We start from the raw sequence: 15,288 nt of genomic DNA, 5'->3' as shown, positions 1-15,288 counted from the left end.
ATGCATTGTAGTTAACAAGTAGCAAGCTGAGTTGGGCTTTTACTGTCACCTGACAAAGAAATCTAATGGCCGCCATCATGGTCAGTTTCATATGCTCAAATACCAACAAGCAGACACCTAAAGGCTTACTACAATCAACTGTTCAATAAAAAAAAAATACACGGTTTGGAGCTAGAGAAAGGACTAGCAATTAAGAGCACTGGCTGCTTTTCCAAAAGACCTAGGTGTGATTGTCAGCACCCATGTGGAGGCTTAGGATATCTGTAATTCTAGTCCCAGAGGATCCAACATTATCTTTTGGCCTCTGCCAACATTGCAAGCATGTGGTGCACAGATATAAATTCAGACAAAAACTCATGCACATTAAATAGAAATAAGTAAGATCTCAAAAAATTAAATAAAAAACATAATTTCCCTGTTTTCCCCAAAAGATTATTGTACTTTAAAAATGTAATACTATAAATTTGAATATACAACGTAATGTTATGACAGAAACTGAGAAACAGGAGTCCATTTCCAAACCTATCTTGATTTCCCCATGTGTTGAGTTCCAAAAGTTTCTAGAGTTAAGGTTGAAGTTCTTCAGTATTTAGGGATTTGTTATGAAGGCTTAGGGTTTAAATGCTTAACAGACCCCAGACTAGCTGACTGCAAACACTGCTGATTTGGTCATAACAAACAGCAAAGTTGATCCTCCACAGCATCCTTGTGATGATCTCTAATTTATGGTAGAAATAAAATGGCAAATCCAATCTCATACCACAGAAAGTCAAGGCCACAGTTTATGTTTCAGAAATCACTGGGCATTGAGAAGCAACAGCAGCACAGGCAGATATAGAAACCCTGGGAAGGGTCCATGCAACTTCCAGGGCCTTTGTTCTCTAAGTTTCTAGCCATTTGTTCTTCCTTAAAATGAGTAAGTTTAAAGAGCATCCAGAGGAAATAATAGACTTTAAAATAATTCCTTTATGAAAATGAGGGCCACAGAGGGAACAGTGTTCCATAGAGAATTCAATGGGGAAGATGGGACCATTTCTTTAATGTTGACTCCAGCTATGTCCCATGGTGAGGTGTCCTGTCCTCCATGCACTTGAGTGAGGAGAGGCAGGTAGTGGAGAAGACTTCTGAAGACAGAAACAAGTGATCACGCAGCAGGTAACAGGAGAGTTAAAAGCAGGGAGGAAAAGGCAGACGGTGAAGAAGGAAGTAGGAAACAGTCTCCATCTTTAGTATTGGCTGAGCAGGGATGAGGGGATGACCAGAATGGCCTGAAAACTGAGTGTCCATTACCCTTGTTCCTCTTTAAGGCCATTTGCAGTATCAAGACTTCACAGATTAAGGGCTGTCACTCTTGCCCAGGAAATTTGATGCCCCTGGATGAACAAAATGGGGTGAGGCTGCTCTGGAGAGACTGGGAACCTGCCTGATTTATGGGTAATAAGGTTTATAGGCTAGCACAGACATCAGGCACAGAAAGAAAAGAAGGTAAGTTTCAGCAATAACACTGAAAACCAGTCTTCAGCCAGCACAGGACAGCAGCAGAAACAACTGGGACACAGAGGAGGTACAATACAACCCAGCAAACAGCCCCATCTCAGACCAATTCCAACAGACACCCTCTAATTCTTCACGGTGGTTGTCTCCTACTCGTGTGTGTGTGTGTGTGTGTGTGTGTGTGTGCGCGCGTGCGTGTATGTGCATGTGCGTGTGTGCATGCGTGTGTGTGCGCGCGCTTGTGTGTGTGTGTTTGTGTGTGTGTGTGCGCGCGCGCATGTATGTGCATGTGTGTGTGTTTGTGTGTGTGTGTGCACGCGCGCGCTTGTGCATCCCTGGCTGTCCTGGAATTAGCTGTGTAGACCAGGCTGACCTTGAACTCAGACATCCACCTGCCTCTGCCGCTTGAGTACTGGAATTAAAGATGTGCACCCACTGTCTAGCTTTTATTGTCTTCTTAAAACAAGCAAGCAAGCAAACAACAGCCACCAACAACTCCCCAGTGGATTTTTCGGGTAAACTCAGGATGTTGGCTGTTGACAGCGAGTGCTCTTATCCCGGGCCAGTCTCACCGTTCCCTCACCTTATTTTATAAAGACTGACTTTCTTCATTCCTTCTTACCATTTTTAAAATTATTATCTTTTGGTAATAATTTTACTGTTAAAACTCTTTATGTGCTGGGTGGTGGTGGCGCATACCTTTAATCCCAGCACTCAGGAGGCAGAGGCAGGCGGATCTCTGTGAGTTCGAGGCCAGCCTGGTCTACAAGAGCTAGTTCCAGGACAGAGTCCAAAGCCACAGAGAAACCCTCAAAAAGCCAAAAATAAATAAATAAATAAAATAAAACAAAAAACAAAACCAAAACAAATCAAAACAAAAAACCAAAACCCCCTCCCAAAAACAAACAAAACACCCCCCAAAAACCTTTATGTTTTTCAATTTTATTCTCATTTACCTAATTTTGTTTGCACATCACATCTCAAAACTTATTTTATAATTGGATTTATTTTATCCTTTGCTCTTTTCCCTCTATCCCCTTTGGTTTCATTTTTCCTTGCCTACTCCTTTACTTAACTTTTAGCTATCACTTTTACCTTTCTTAATTCTCACTTCTCAGTTTACATAATTTTTGCCACTTTCTCTTTTATGACTATTGGTAACAGCTGTCCCTAACCACTTGTTATCCTTCTACTTTTCAGTTTTTGGGTGCTGTTTCTGTTACCATTATTTGTTTTCTCCTGTGAGCAGTAATGGGGACTGAGCCTCAAGAAAAGGCTGCTCAAAGAGACGCACATCAGACAGGAAGCTTTCCCCACTACAGCGCAGGCAAATTTCAAAAGTTGCCAACACTCCAGAAAACAAACACAAAGATGGGATGGTTGAAACACAACCCCCCTAAAACAAACAAAACCAAACAAAATCCCCTGGAACATGATTAATTGAAAGAGATCAGACCTATGACTGTGGTCTATACGAGTGCCCTAGTTAGTTTTAACTGTTAACATGATGCAGCCTCGAGTCATCTGAGAAGGGAAACTCAGTTGATGTGTTGCCAGAAGAGACTGGCTTGTGGGCATGTCTGTGGGGGATTTTCTCAATTGCTAATTGATGTCATAGGGTCTGACCCACCTAGGCAGATGGTCCTGGCTGTACAGGGAAGTTAGCTGAGAGTGAACCTGACAGCAAGCCAGCAGCCAGGCTTTGCCATGGTTTCTGCTTCAAGTTCCTACCCTGACTTCCATCAATGATGCACCTGTATACTGAAATAAACCCTCTCCTCCCCTAAGCTGTCTGAGTGTTTTATCACAGAACTAAAACAACAAAGAGATGTCCAAGATACAGAACAGAGGCACAAAAAACTATTCGGTGAAATACAGAAAAATTCCTAAATGGGGTAAGGGTAGGGTCGGGTGGCTGAACATCCAAGTAGACTGAAGAAGCATTAATGACTATAACACCACTTGGTTGGGTGTGCAGCAGGAGGATTACAAGTTTGAGGCTAGTATTGGCATGTCACAAACAAATGCTATCAAATGTAATCTAAAAAAATTATAAATTGAAAAGACAACCTAATATGGGAGAGAGACTTCAATGGAAATGTCTCAGACGTTACCCAAGTGCCAACAAGCAGATGAAAATTGCTCTGCCACACTGATTATGTACCAGGAAAATCCCAGCCAAATCATAGAGATACCATCATGCTCTCACCAGAATGGCTAAAATTAAAAGGATAAACAGTAACAAATGCTGGCAAAGACGTGGGATCCTTAGAGTGCCATATACTTGTGACAGCAGAGACTGGTACCATCCTTTGCAAGTTTGAGACTGGACAATACAAATCTTCATAATGGTTATAAGACCCTATGTATTTTTATTAATTGAAAAAAACTAACCAGGATATACAAGGAAACCAAGATAGAACATACATTGTAGCCAATGACAATACTTGTATTACAGGACGGACCAAAGAAGCAGTGTCAGTGACTCCAGACGACAGACACTGAACATGTGCTACTGGTTCTCACAAGGGTATGGGCAAACGACTTAACGATGGGACAAGTAGGCAACACATTTCAGAATTCAAGGCAAGAGGGAAAGATACAGACAAGAAAAGGGCAAAGGCTGAAATGAGCCTTGCACACATGCACAACTTATTATAAAGCATATGTTCCATGTTTTCTTGACTAGATGGAAGGCAGTAAACCCCAGCCATCCTGTTTCCTACCATTTTTGGAACTGGGGCTACTGGTGATGACGGGGCACCTCCTGGTTAGATGAGCATCGGGATAGGATTTCCTATGGCAGGTGTTTGTAACTGTTGAACCATCATTCTAACCCCTAGAATCTGCATTTTTTTAATTGTGCACTTCATGAGTTTTAAGCTCACTAGGACTGCAAGTCATACAGAGTCTTCATTATAGTGATGGAGAGCACTTAGTGTTTTCGTAGCACATGGAAACTCAGGGACAAAGTAACAAGCTTACTTAAGGATTCAGGAGGATGACAGGTAATTTTAACAACTCCCTTTACCTGTAATGAAACAATAGCATAGGACAGTCTTAGACATATCTCAAAGGTGGAAATAATTTAATCTGTAGTTCGTCCCTTAGGGTTAATGAATTGTATAAATTCATATGTTTTTACAATATTTTATGTATACAGGTGTTGCTTACAGGTATGTCTGTGCACCACATGCATGCCAGGTATCCAAGAGGCCAGCAGAGGGAATCAGATTCCCTAGAATTGGAGTTAGAGACCCTGGTGAGCTGCCTTGTGGGTGCTGGGAATTGAACCCACATCTTCTGATAGAGTAGCTTTTTTTTTGTTTTGTTTTTTGTTTTACGAGACAGGGTTTCCCTGTATTGTTTTGGAGGCTGTCGGGCCAGCCCGGCCTCGAACTCACAGAGATCCGCCTGCCTCTGCCTCCCGAGTGCTGGGATTAAAGGCGTGCGCCACCACCGCCTGGCAGTAGTTTATGTTCTTAAGGGCAGAGCCACCTCTCCAGGCCCCTGATACTTGGCATTTTATTTTTATTTATGTGCCTATGTGAATGTATGCTACATGCTACTGGGTACTTATAGAGGCCAGAAGAGGTCATTGGATTCTTTGGAGCCAGGGTTACATGTGACTATTCAATGTGGATGCTAGAAATTGAACTTGGATCCTCTGGAAGAGCAGCACATACTCTTAACCATTGAGCTATTTCTCCAGTCCCCAGTCCTTGGTATTTTTTGATTGAGTAAGGAAAAAGAGGCATGTATTAAGGACTGACTTACTGAAGAAGATGTTTGGCTATTCTGTTTCCATCATTCCACAGGATCATAAAACCTGGCCATTTGGTCATTTACTTAAGTGAATGATTTTTCAAAGTGAGATATGAGAACAGACAATCACTCTATCACCTAAGGGAACACTTTCTAGAAATACAGCTTTCCTGCGCATGCTTCTGCTGGCTCCCTCATACACCTCCCTGAGGATGCCTATCCTAACGCTGCTCATAGTGTGAGTGTCAGATGAGGAAAGACACGTTAAAAAGGGAGGTCTTCATTTACTCACAATCCACAGGATGATTTGCATACAACAGCATGGGACTTTCATGAAAAAGTGGCTTTCAAAGATCGTATCTCAAAAGGAGATAGGTCTCTAGAATAAGATGCCAAGGGAACTGATTTTTGTTAACATTATTGCTAAATGCCTTAAACTTAACAATGTAATCATTTGAAAATACTCTGCAGAGTGAGGTTTAAGGCACAATGAGTCCTAATTAGTGTTCTAATAAGTGTGTTAGCACTGTCTTGTACCATTCTGGAATGTCATTTACGGTAAATTAAGGGACACTTTCCTTCCTATCTTCTGTTAGGATTTTAATGCTAGGAGGCGGGAAAAGGCTGATCCACATTCACCAGGAAAGGAGGGAAACAATAACAAATTGGCATCTCTTCTGTGAATTGCCCCACAGGCCAAGCATTTTTATGTTCTTAATCATTATTAAATGACTTAACATGACACCCAGAGCCTGGCGAATGATTGCATCCTGACATGAGAACGAATTACAAATGAAATGAAAGATCAAGCTGTATTAGAGGACTGCCTCTGGGAAATGAAAATCTTTAATTCTCTTTTATTATTGACATTTATTTGGCTGCCATGAATAACAACACAGCACAGAGATTCGGCTACGCTTGTGCACTGAATAGCTTATCCCAGGGCTCAAAATTGCATTAACATTTATCATGTTTGCTTTTGTAGCTGACACCACAGAACAGATTCTCTATCCATCTTGAATTTATCATGCATCCCGATATACTGCATCCTCTAAGTTCATTTTCATATGGTAGGAACAGCAAGATTAGCCAGTGTCTTGCCTCAAATAAATTCCTGATTATAAGCGCGGGAAGAGGGGAGGGAGAGGGAACTGGGATTGACATGTAAAACAAGCTATTTAAAATTAAAATAAAAAATGATAAAAAAATAAAAAAAGAGTGGTATAATAGATTTAATAAAGCATAAAGTAAGTTCAGAAAAAATTCAGTTACAAGATAGGGGGCTAAATAAGAGTCTGGAGAAAATTATTAAAAGTGACAGTGAGGAAGACACTTGTATGATACATGCTTCTGGATATAGGAAGACTTAAAAAGAATGCCTCCACAAAGAGTAAGCCAACAGCTTTTTATGAATCTGGAGGCAGTGTTACATTTCCTAATAAGAAGGCTTAAGACAGGAATGGTCCATACACTACAACAAGGTAGTGATCTTGCCTGTGTCAGGGGTTCCTTTCTCTCATGAAAACTAACAGCATGCCTTTTCCTGTCACAGCAATGAAGGACTGCACATTACATGGTGTCTTTGCTTACACGATCCTCCTTGACTGGACTGCCCCCTTATTTTAAATCTCTCTTAAATTCCAGGTTTAGTAATGATATTTATCTATTTGGGAAAGTCACATAACATTCTTTAGTTTTTCAGTAGTTTTCATCATTGAATATTTCAGATATATACATGAATAGTTTTAATGGCACCATAATTCCCCTTGTATCCAATGCCTTACTTCAGTAATCATGGATTTCACTAAACTCTTCCATCCACTGACTTCTTTTGAAGCAAATCTTGTATATCTTTTGACAAGTCTACAACAAGAATGTTAAGTCAGCTACTTCTTATGTCTCTCTCTACCCAAATCGGTCAATAATTTCATCAGTGACCCTTTCCAGGTTTTATATAGCCACTTTGTTACTACAGGGGTTGGAGAGATAGCTCAGCAGTTAATAACACTGACTACTATTCCAGAGGACCCGGGTTCAATTCCCAGCACCCACATGGCAGCTGACAACTGTTTGTAATTCTAAGATCTAACACACTCACACAGACATACATGCACACAAAAGTAAATAAACTATTTTAAAAAGTTACTTTAGTAGATGTGGTGATACACAATTGTAATCTCAACACTTGGAAGGCTGAGACAACAGAACTGCTCCAAAGTTTGAACCCAGCCTGGGTATGTAGAGATTACAAGAAGAGCCTAGAGAATGAGAACCTGTATCAAAACTTAATGAAAAAAAATTTATTTTCAGTAGAATGACTTTCTTCAAGCTTTGTTGATTTCTTAAGTCAATATTACCCACAAATGAGTATACTTTATGTATACTAATTTTATTTTACAGGTCTTTAAAGATAATGCTACATTTAGTGTTTAGCTGAGTACTGAAAAAACACATTGGTAATAGTTACATTACTGTTTATAAAAATCATTAACTAACCACTTGGATTAAGATGAACCATTCAGACACAATTAAAACACTTATATTTAGCTTGAATAGTAGCTAAAATATAAAATAAAGTAGCCTCATATTGAAAATATTAATTATTTTGGCCAATAATGTTTGCTTATTAGGTAAAATTCCTATTTAATGTCTATGATTACTATAAAAAAAGACATGAGACTTCCTCTTCCTTTCTTTTTTGTTTTTTTGAGACAGGGTTTCTCTGTAGCTTTGGAGCCTGTCCTGGAACTCACTCTGTAGACCAGGCTGGCCTCGAACTCACAGAGATCCTCCTGCCTCTGCCTCCAGAGTGGTGGTATTAAAGGTGTGTGATAACACTGCCCAGCCAGATTTTCCTTCTAGAAAGAGAATCTGAGGTCATCATCAGTAACCTGGCCCTTTGGGAAGCTGAGGCAGGAGGATTGCAAATTCAAGGTCAGTCTGGGATACACAAGGAATTGAAGGCCAGTATAAGGTATGTACTGAGACATTTTCTTAAGCTTAAAAGGTTATATAAAATAAATGGCTGGAGATATAACTCAACAGTAGAGCACTTGCTTAAGATGCATAAGACCCTAATAAACTTCTCATCATTAGGCTGGGTATGAGTCAGGGGTGGGTGAATCTCTGTGAGCTGGAGGCCAGCTTCCTGTACATAGTGAGTTGCAGGACAGCCAGGAATACAGAGCCTGCTTCAAAAAATAAAAAATAAATTCTTGTATTGCAAAAACAAAACAAGTTAACAATGACAGGAAAGAAAATCAGAAGAAACATTTTTGGATTTTACTTGCTCATAATTGAACCCCCCCAAACTCTGAAAGTAAATAAGCTACATCAATAAACGTTTCATAAATAGTACTCTTGAAAGGAAAATCATATTCACAGGGGCAGAGGAGATGAATATAGTCCAACTGTAGAAGGTCCATGACAGAAAGAATGCAGTCTGTCATGATTAATCTCTTTAACCCTGGATTTATCACACAGTTCCCACAGTACCTGTAGCCACTACAGTGTCTTCTCTCCCTTGGGTGAAGATCACGGTCCTCTGCCTCTTTGAGTTCACCTTTGGAAGAGCCTGTGCCTTTTTGGCTATTTCTTTAATGTCTTTAGTCTAGTATAGAGGAAAAAAAAAACCATAATCAGTAGAGTAAGGGAAAATTTTATTAACATGTTAATACTTTTGCTTCTGATGGGACCTGAATATCTACCAGGGAACATTTGAGAAGAAATTTTTAACCATACAGTGAACAGCACACAAGCTCCTATCACGAGTCTGCCCAAACTTCACATTTATGATGGACCTTATTTCATATTTACTTTCAATACCTGACATGCATTTTATTTCAAAGTAAACCTCGGGTGCTTTATAATTTAATCTACAAATGGGTAAACATTATCACTGAAAGATAATGACTAACACACCACATACATAATCATGATATACTTTAAAACATTTTGTCTGACTTATGAAAGGACCCAGGTTCAGTTCCCAGCACAAAAACAAACCTAAACTATTTTAAATCTTCTATTCCTCAGTAGAGTGTCTTGGGTGGAGTTGCTGCCAGTTGGTAGAGCAACTGCTTGGCCAGCACAAAGCCCCAGGAAGTCCCCACCACCAGAAGAAGTCCTCACCACTAGCATATAAATATGGAGTCAAATTTCAAATTATATGGAGTTTTAAAGAATTATTCATCACGTTTGAGGCAAAAGCCTCCTGTGTAGCCCAGACTGGCCTGAAGCTTGTGATTCTCCTGTATCTATCAACACAGGATAGAAATATAAGTGTGAGCCACTACGCCCAAGTGAAGGGAGTCTTTCTTTTCTAAACTTTTCTTTGCTATGTTAGATATTTACAGAATATAATTATGGTGACTTGGGAAATAAAGTTGACATAATGCCAATTTTTCAAAGATACGATTGAGAAAAAAGAAATGGTAATGTTACTTAACTCTAAAGACTTAATTTTTCATAAGAAAGGGCATTTAAAAATATGACAGAATTAAAGTAGAAAACTGATTAGCTTTACATTCTTCGTGTGCTTTTTCTTCTAAATGCTCTACTTTTTCATTTAGAGCTGAAAAATATTTTAAATATATACCAGATTTTCATTATCCATCAATCTGTTGATAGGCATGAAGCCTGGTTCTTTTCCTTGCAAATCAAGCAACAGTAGCCATGGAGGTGCAACTATCTCTATGGTAAGGTATGGAGTTTCCTGAGTATATGCCCAAGAGTAGAATAGCTGGGTCATATGGTAGTTTTATTTTTTTTTTTGAGGAATCTCCAAGTTGATAAACATGTGTATACTAAGTTCCACCCCGATCAGCAGTGAATGAGGGTTCTTTCTCTATAGCACTGCCAATATTTGCTCTCAGATTTCTTGATGAAAGCCATTCTGGAGTGAAGTAGAGTAGGGGTGCTGAACACCTTTAAAAATAATTACTTGCTATTTGTGTTTCTTCTGTTGAAAACTGTCTATACACTTTCTGTATTTCCATCTAGAAATTTCAGTTTTCACAAGTCTATGATCTATTTTGAATCAATGTTTGTCCAAGGAGAAAGATATGAATCTAATTTCATTCTTGTGTAGGTGAATATCCAGTTTTCCCAGTACCCTTTGTTGAACAGGTCTTTTGTTTTTCTTTTTCTTTTTTAGTGGCTAAGTGCAAAAATCCCCAAGAGAAGCACCACAGTTTCAGAATTGCTCTTCTAACAGCACAAGGGTCCCCTGAGATAGAGTTTCCGTCCTGGAAAGTGTTTGTTTGAAAGGCTACATTAATGTAGATTCATGATATTTTATGAGTTTATTACAATAAAGTAATTTTTGTATTTAAAAAACAAAGAAAAGGCAGTTAAGCCTGCATGGTAGTACATGCCTGTGATTCTCGCATGGGGGAGGCAAGGGCAAGAGGATTGGTGGGGCAAAGCTACACGGTGAGTTCCAGGACAGCCATACAAACAAAACGAAACAAAAAAGCAACAAAAAGAAAAGAAAGAGTCACAAAATTACAAGCTAGCCAGTGCATTGCCTTTAATCTAAGTACTTGGGAGGCAGAGGCAGACGTATCTGAGTTTGAGGCCACAAAGAGAAACCCTGTATCAAACAAACAAACAAAAAACAAAAACACCCAAACAACAACAACAACAAAACTACACACACACAAAAACAAACCACTGCTGCCACCATCACCGCCACCACCACCACCACCCAACCCACCAACCCCAAACAAGCTATTTCTCAAAACCTTGACCCTTCTCGTGTTCCTTCCTCTACTCTTGCTCCCTCTCCTCCTCTCTCCCAAGACAGGGTCCCTCCATGCAGCCATGGATGTCCTGTAACTTACGTACGTAGACCAAGCTGGCCTCCAACTCACAGAGATCCACCTGTCTCTGCATCCAAAGTGCTGGGATTCAAGTCATGCCTGGCCCTGACGCTGTTTTTCATATCTGCAGATATGAAACTTTACATGCTAAACATTTTAACTTGAAAGACAAATGACAGAGTCAGGTGTAGAGACCCATACTTGTAATACTACCACTCTGGAAGTTGAGGCATGACAGCCAGTTCAAGGACAGCTTGGACTACCTAAGAGAGGCAGACAGAGAGGAAGGAGAGAGGAGAGGAAGGAAAACAAAGCAGAGAAGGAAAGATGAAATAAAAACAGGGAGGCATTAGTTTTAAAAGTCATGCTTTCAACCATTTTATGCATTTTTTTTTGAGGCAGGGTTCTCTATATAGCCAAAGTGGGCTTTGAACTCCTATTCTGCCTTCACCTCTCAGGCGACTGCCTGGATGGCAGGTCTGTACTGCTGTGCCCAGTGTATGTGGTGCTGGGATGGCCTCACTCACTCTAAGCAAGCTCTATACTGGCTGGACTACACCCCTGTTCACCTGTCAGCTATCTTAGAGGAAATTCAGGGTTGCATTCAAAGCACTCCTAATGCTGGCCATGGACTGGACAGTTTAGGCAGTTTGCCTTATCACTGTGCAAAACTTCACTCGTTTACGGAGAAAGAGACACAAGCCAAAGAAGAAATGTTTTACTCTCTAAATGAAGAATATATAGGATGGAAAAAAAGTCAGACACAAAGAGGGAGGTTTGGGTAAGCAAAGCAGGAGTCATCACAGCTTATAATTGTTACAAACAGCACAAAGACACTGATATTTAAGAAAGCCTGACAGCCAGGCATGGTGGCATAAGCCTGTAATCGTAGCACTTGGGGAGTGAAAGCAGGAAAGTAACGAGTTTGACATTGGCCTGGGATAGCTCACTTTGCCACTGACCTGGGTTTGTTCGCTTTTCTGACACCAGCCTGGGCTAGCTCACTCTTGGCGCTTATTTTAAAGAACAAGCCTGATCTCTGACAAGAAAATAAGTGTTGATGGGTGGCACTGGGAAAACCGTGATTCAGAATGGCAGCACTGGTGGCTCATTCACAGCCACCAGAATGGGCATACGATGCCAATCAGAGCAGTGACTGCCTGCTATACCTACACTTTCCATCCATCTCTACCCTTTGACTATACTAGTTCTTATTCTCATTTCCAGACCCCCATTTAACAAAAAAAGAAATTACTTAAAATTTTGGAGATAGACTATCAGAAATAATAACATCTGAAAAGACCCAAAATGCCATATAATAACAGTGTTTTCACTGATAAATAGTGCATATTTAACTTGAATGACTCATGTGTATTAAGCCAATCTCCATAGTACAAATATATTTTCCCAGTAAAAGATTTTTATGAACACTCATAGCTCATATTGAATAAAAGGTAGAACCTAGTAAACTGAGAGCAGAGTCTTATGCACTGGATGTGTTTACTTGTGTGAATGTGGGGTCGGGGACACCTTGAGGGATCAGTTCTTTCGTACCATGTAGACTCTGGACATCAGGCTCAGGCTGGCAGTATGCCCACTCAGTCACCTTGCCTCATCTTTTTCCATTTTCTGAGTGGGATTTCTTCCTACACTACCAAAGGGGGGAGGGTCCCAAACTCTCAGATTTCAGTTGTCATCTATTTCAGCCTCCAGAGTAAGTACATGCTACTGAACACAAGTAAATTTTAAGTTTTATTTATTATTGCTGTTATTATTATTATTACTATTATTTTTAGTTTTTTTTAAAGACAGGGTTTCTCTGTGTAGCTTTCAAGCCTGTCTTGGAACTCACTCTGTAGACCAGACTGACCTCAACCTCAGAGATCTGCCTACCTCTGCCTCCTGAGTGCTGGGATTAAAGGCGGGCATCACCACTGACTGGCCTTTTTTTTTTTTTTTAAACAAATCAAGTTTTCAAAATGCTGTAAAGAATAATTTTTTTAAATTTTATTCATTTTTATTTTATGTGCATTGGTGTTTTGTCTGCATGTATGTTTGTATAAGGCATGTCAGATCTCAGAGTTACAGACAGTTGTGAACTGCCATGTGGGTGCTGGGAATAGAACCCAAATCCCCTTGGAGAGAAGCCAGCGTTCTTAACCACTGAGCTGTCTCTCCAGCCCTGTGAAGAATAAATTAATGGTAAGATTCCAAGATTTCTTTTTACCAACTCCTTGGGAAGACAGTTTACTGTCGGAGTTTGGCAATTCAATGAAAAAAATTACATACCAAATTTAATGTTATAAAAGTGACAATTCAAGATTGAAATAAACTTTTCAAATACAAGCCAGAAATTTTCCTGGATTCATGTAACCTTTATTCTTATTGTACTCACATCCACAGTTTACACCAAACCTTTTTTATTGCTCACTCTAGGATCACTGTTAGTATTCGGAGTATCTACTACGTACTCAGGAGCAAGAAATGCTTTTCATGTAGTGTAAATCCTTCCTCAAACCAATTTTTATCTTCAGAACACTATAGATTGTAAATCCACGGTATTCTCCTTCTTCATTTCCTTCAGCCCTTCTCCCTCACACATAAGATCATGTATCTTAACTGAAAGATGCAATTACAAAGAGCTTTAGAATACAGCAAACCTAGACTTAGCTTTGTAAGCATCTCCAAGACTCCGTTTACTGACAAGACTAAGAAAATACTCAAGTAACAGATACCGGGGCTGGAGATAAAACTCAGTGGTAGAGTTCAGGTTGGGCATATGCAAAGTCCTGGGCTCAATCCCCAGCACCAATCTCCCTTTATGATACTTAACAAAAAGGAAAAGTCAGCAATTTTATAGTGGAGAGAATTGACAAACATCACCCGAACTAATAATCAGTTGATACTAAATTTCCTGGACAAAAGAGGATATCTCTGTGGTCCCAAAGAATTTCCTCTAGACTATTTATCCACTGCAATAGAAAGGAGTAAGTTACAGAGGTAAACCAATCGATACCACCTTAGCCCAGTGACCAAGGTTAACATCACCAGCAATAAGATTTTGTGACATCATTTAACCTCCCTCATATGATACTCTGAGAAGGGCACATCACTTTTGTGGTTTTCCTGTTAAAAATGTACGTCAATCTACTCACAAGAAAACACCAGACACACTCAAATACACAGAGAGAGACATCCTACAGAATGAGTGACCAAGACTTCCTAAATATCAAGGTCACAGACAATGAGGAAAGACTGAAAAACTGTCACAGACTGGAAGCTGTGACAACCCATGATACAAATGTAACGTGGGATCCGACGTTAGATTCTGGATATAAAAAAGAAGAACCAACTGGACAGCTAGCTCAAAAGCTAAGGGTGCTTGTTGCCAAGTCTAGTGAGCTCAGTCTTCAGGACCCACAAGACAGAAAGAAAGGACTCGCCAAAGCATTCTGACTTCTATATACATGTGTGAATACCCCCACACAAAACAAAGGAAAACAAGAGGAATCACTAGCAAGATCAGAATATATCCTGTTTTTGTTTGCACTGGATATATATTAATTTTATGATTTTCACTACTAAACGTTGGTTATTTAAGATGTTCACAGTAGGGATAGTGAGATGGTTCAGCAGTTGAAAGCACTGGCTACTCTTCCAGAGGACCTGGGTTCAATTCTCAGCACTCACACAGCAGCTCACAACTGTCTATAGCTCTAGTTCCAGAGTACCGCGACACCCAACGCACATAAATTAAAAAAGAAAAAAGATGTTAACAATAGGGGAAGACAGATGAAAGGTATGTGGGGATTTTGTTCTGGTTTTGCAATTTTGTAAAACCATTTTATCAGGAAAAGGTGAAGCTAGGCATGGTGGTATATGTCTTAATTCCAGCACCAGGGAAAAATAAGGCAGAAGGGCTCTGAGTTTGAGGACAGCCAGACCTTATCTTAAAAGAATTAAAAATAGCTGCTGCCCCTTGATCACTCCTGTAATCTCAGGACACAGGAGGTTGAGCAAGATGGACCATCATGAATTCTAGGTCAGTTGGGATCCATAGTAAATTTAAAGCTAGCCTGTGCTACCAGGAATGTGCCCCTGTTAGCCCAGGGGTCTCACAGAGGACTCAGGTTTGATTTCCAGCAGTAGCATGGAATTGCTCACAACTGCCTGTACTTCCATTTCTAGGAGATTCAAAGTCCTCTTG

The 15,288-nt window shown here is 40.0% G+C and overlaps 1 protein-coding gene across 4 annotated transcripts in view; it reads right to left on the bottom strand.

Moving 5' to 3' along the window:
* Nucleotides 1-15,288, bottom strand: part of Adk (adenosine kinase) — a 391,346-nt gene that overhangs the window by 52,941 nt on the left and 323,117 nt on the right. For all 4 annotated transcript variants that reach the window (XM_005083530.4, XM_005083531.4, XM_040735976.1 and 1 more), the window contains one exon: nucleotides 8,755-8,869. In XM_005083530.4, the coding sequence (XP_005083587.1) occupies nucleotides 8,755-8,869 (115 nt within the window). The remainder of the gene's footprint in view (nucleotides 1-8,754; nucleotides 8,870-15,288) is intronic.

Source organism: Mesocricetus auratus, unplaced genomic scaffold (genome assembly GCF_017639785.1).
Source record: "Mesocricetus auratus isolate SY011 unplaced genomic scaffold, BCM_Maur_2.0 Super-Scaffold_100053, whole genome shotgun sequence".
Lineage (NCBI taxonomy): Eukaryota > Metazoa > Chordata > Mammalia > Rodentia > Cricetidae > Mesocricetus > Mesocricetus auratus.
This window is presented reverse-complemented; position numbering and strand designations above follow the sequence as displayed.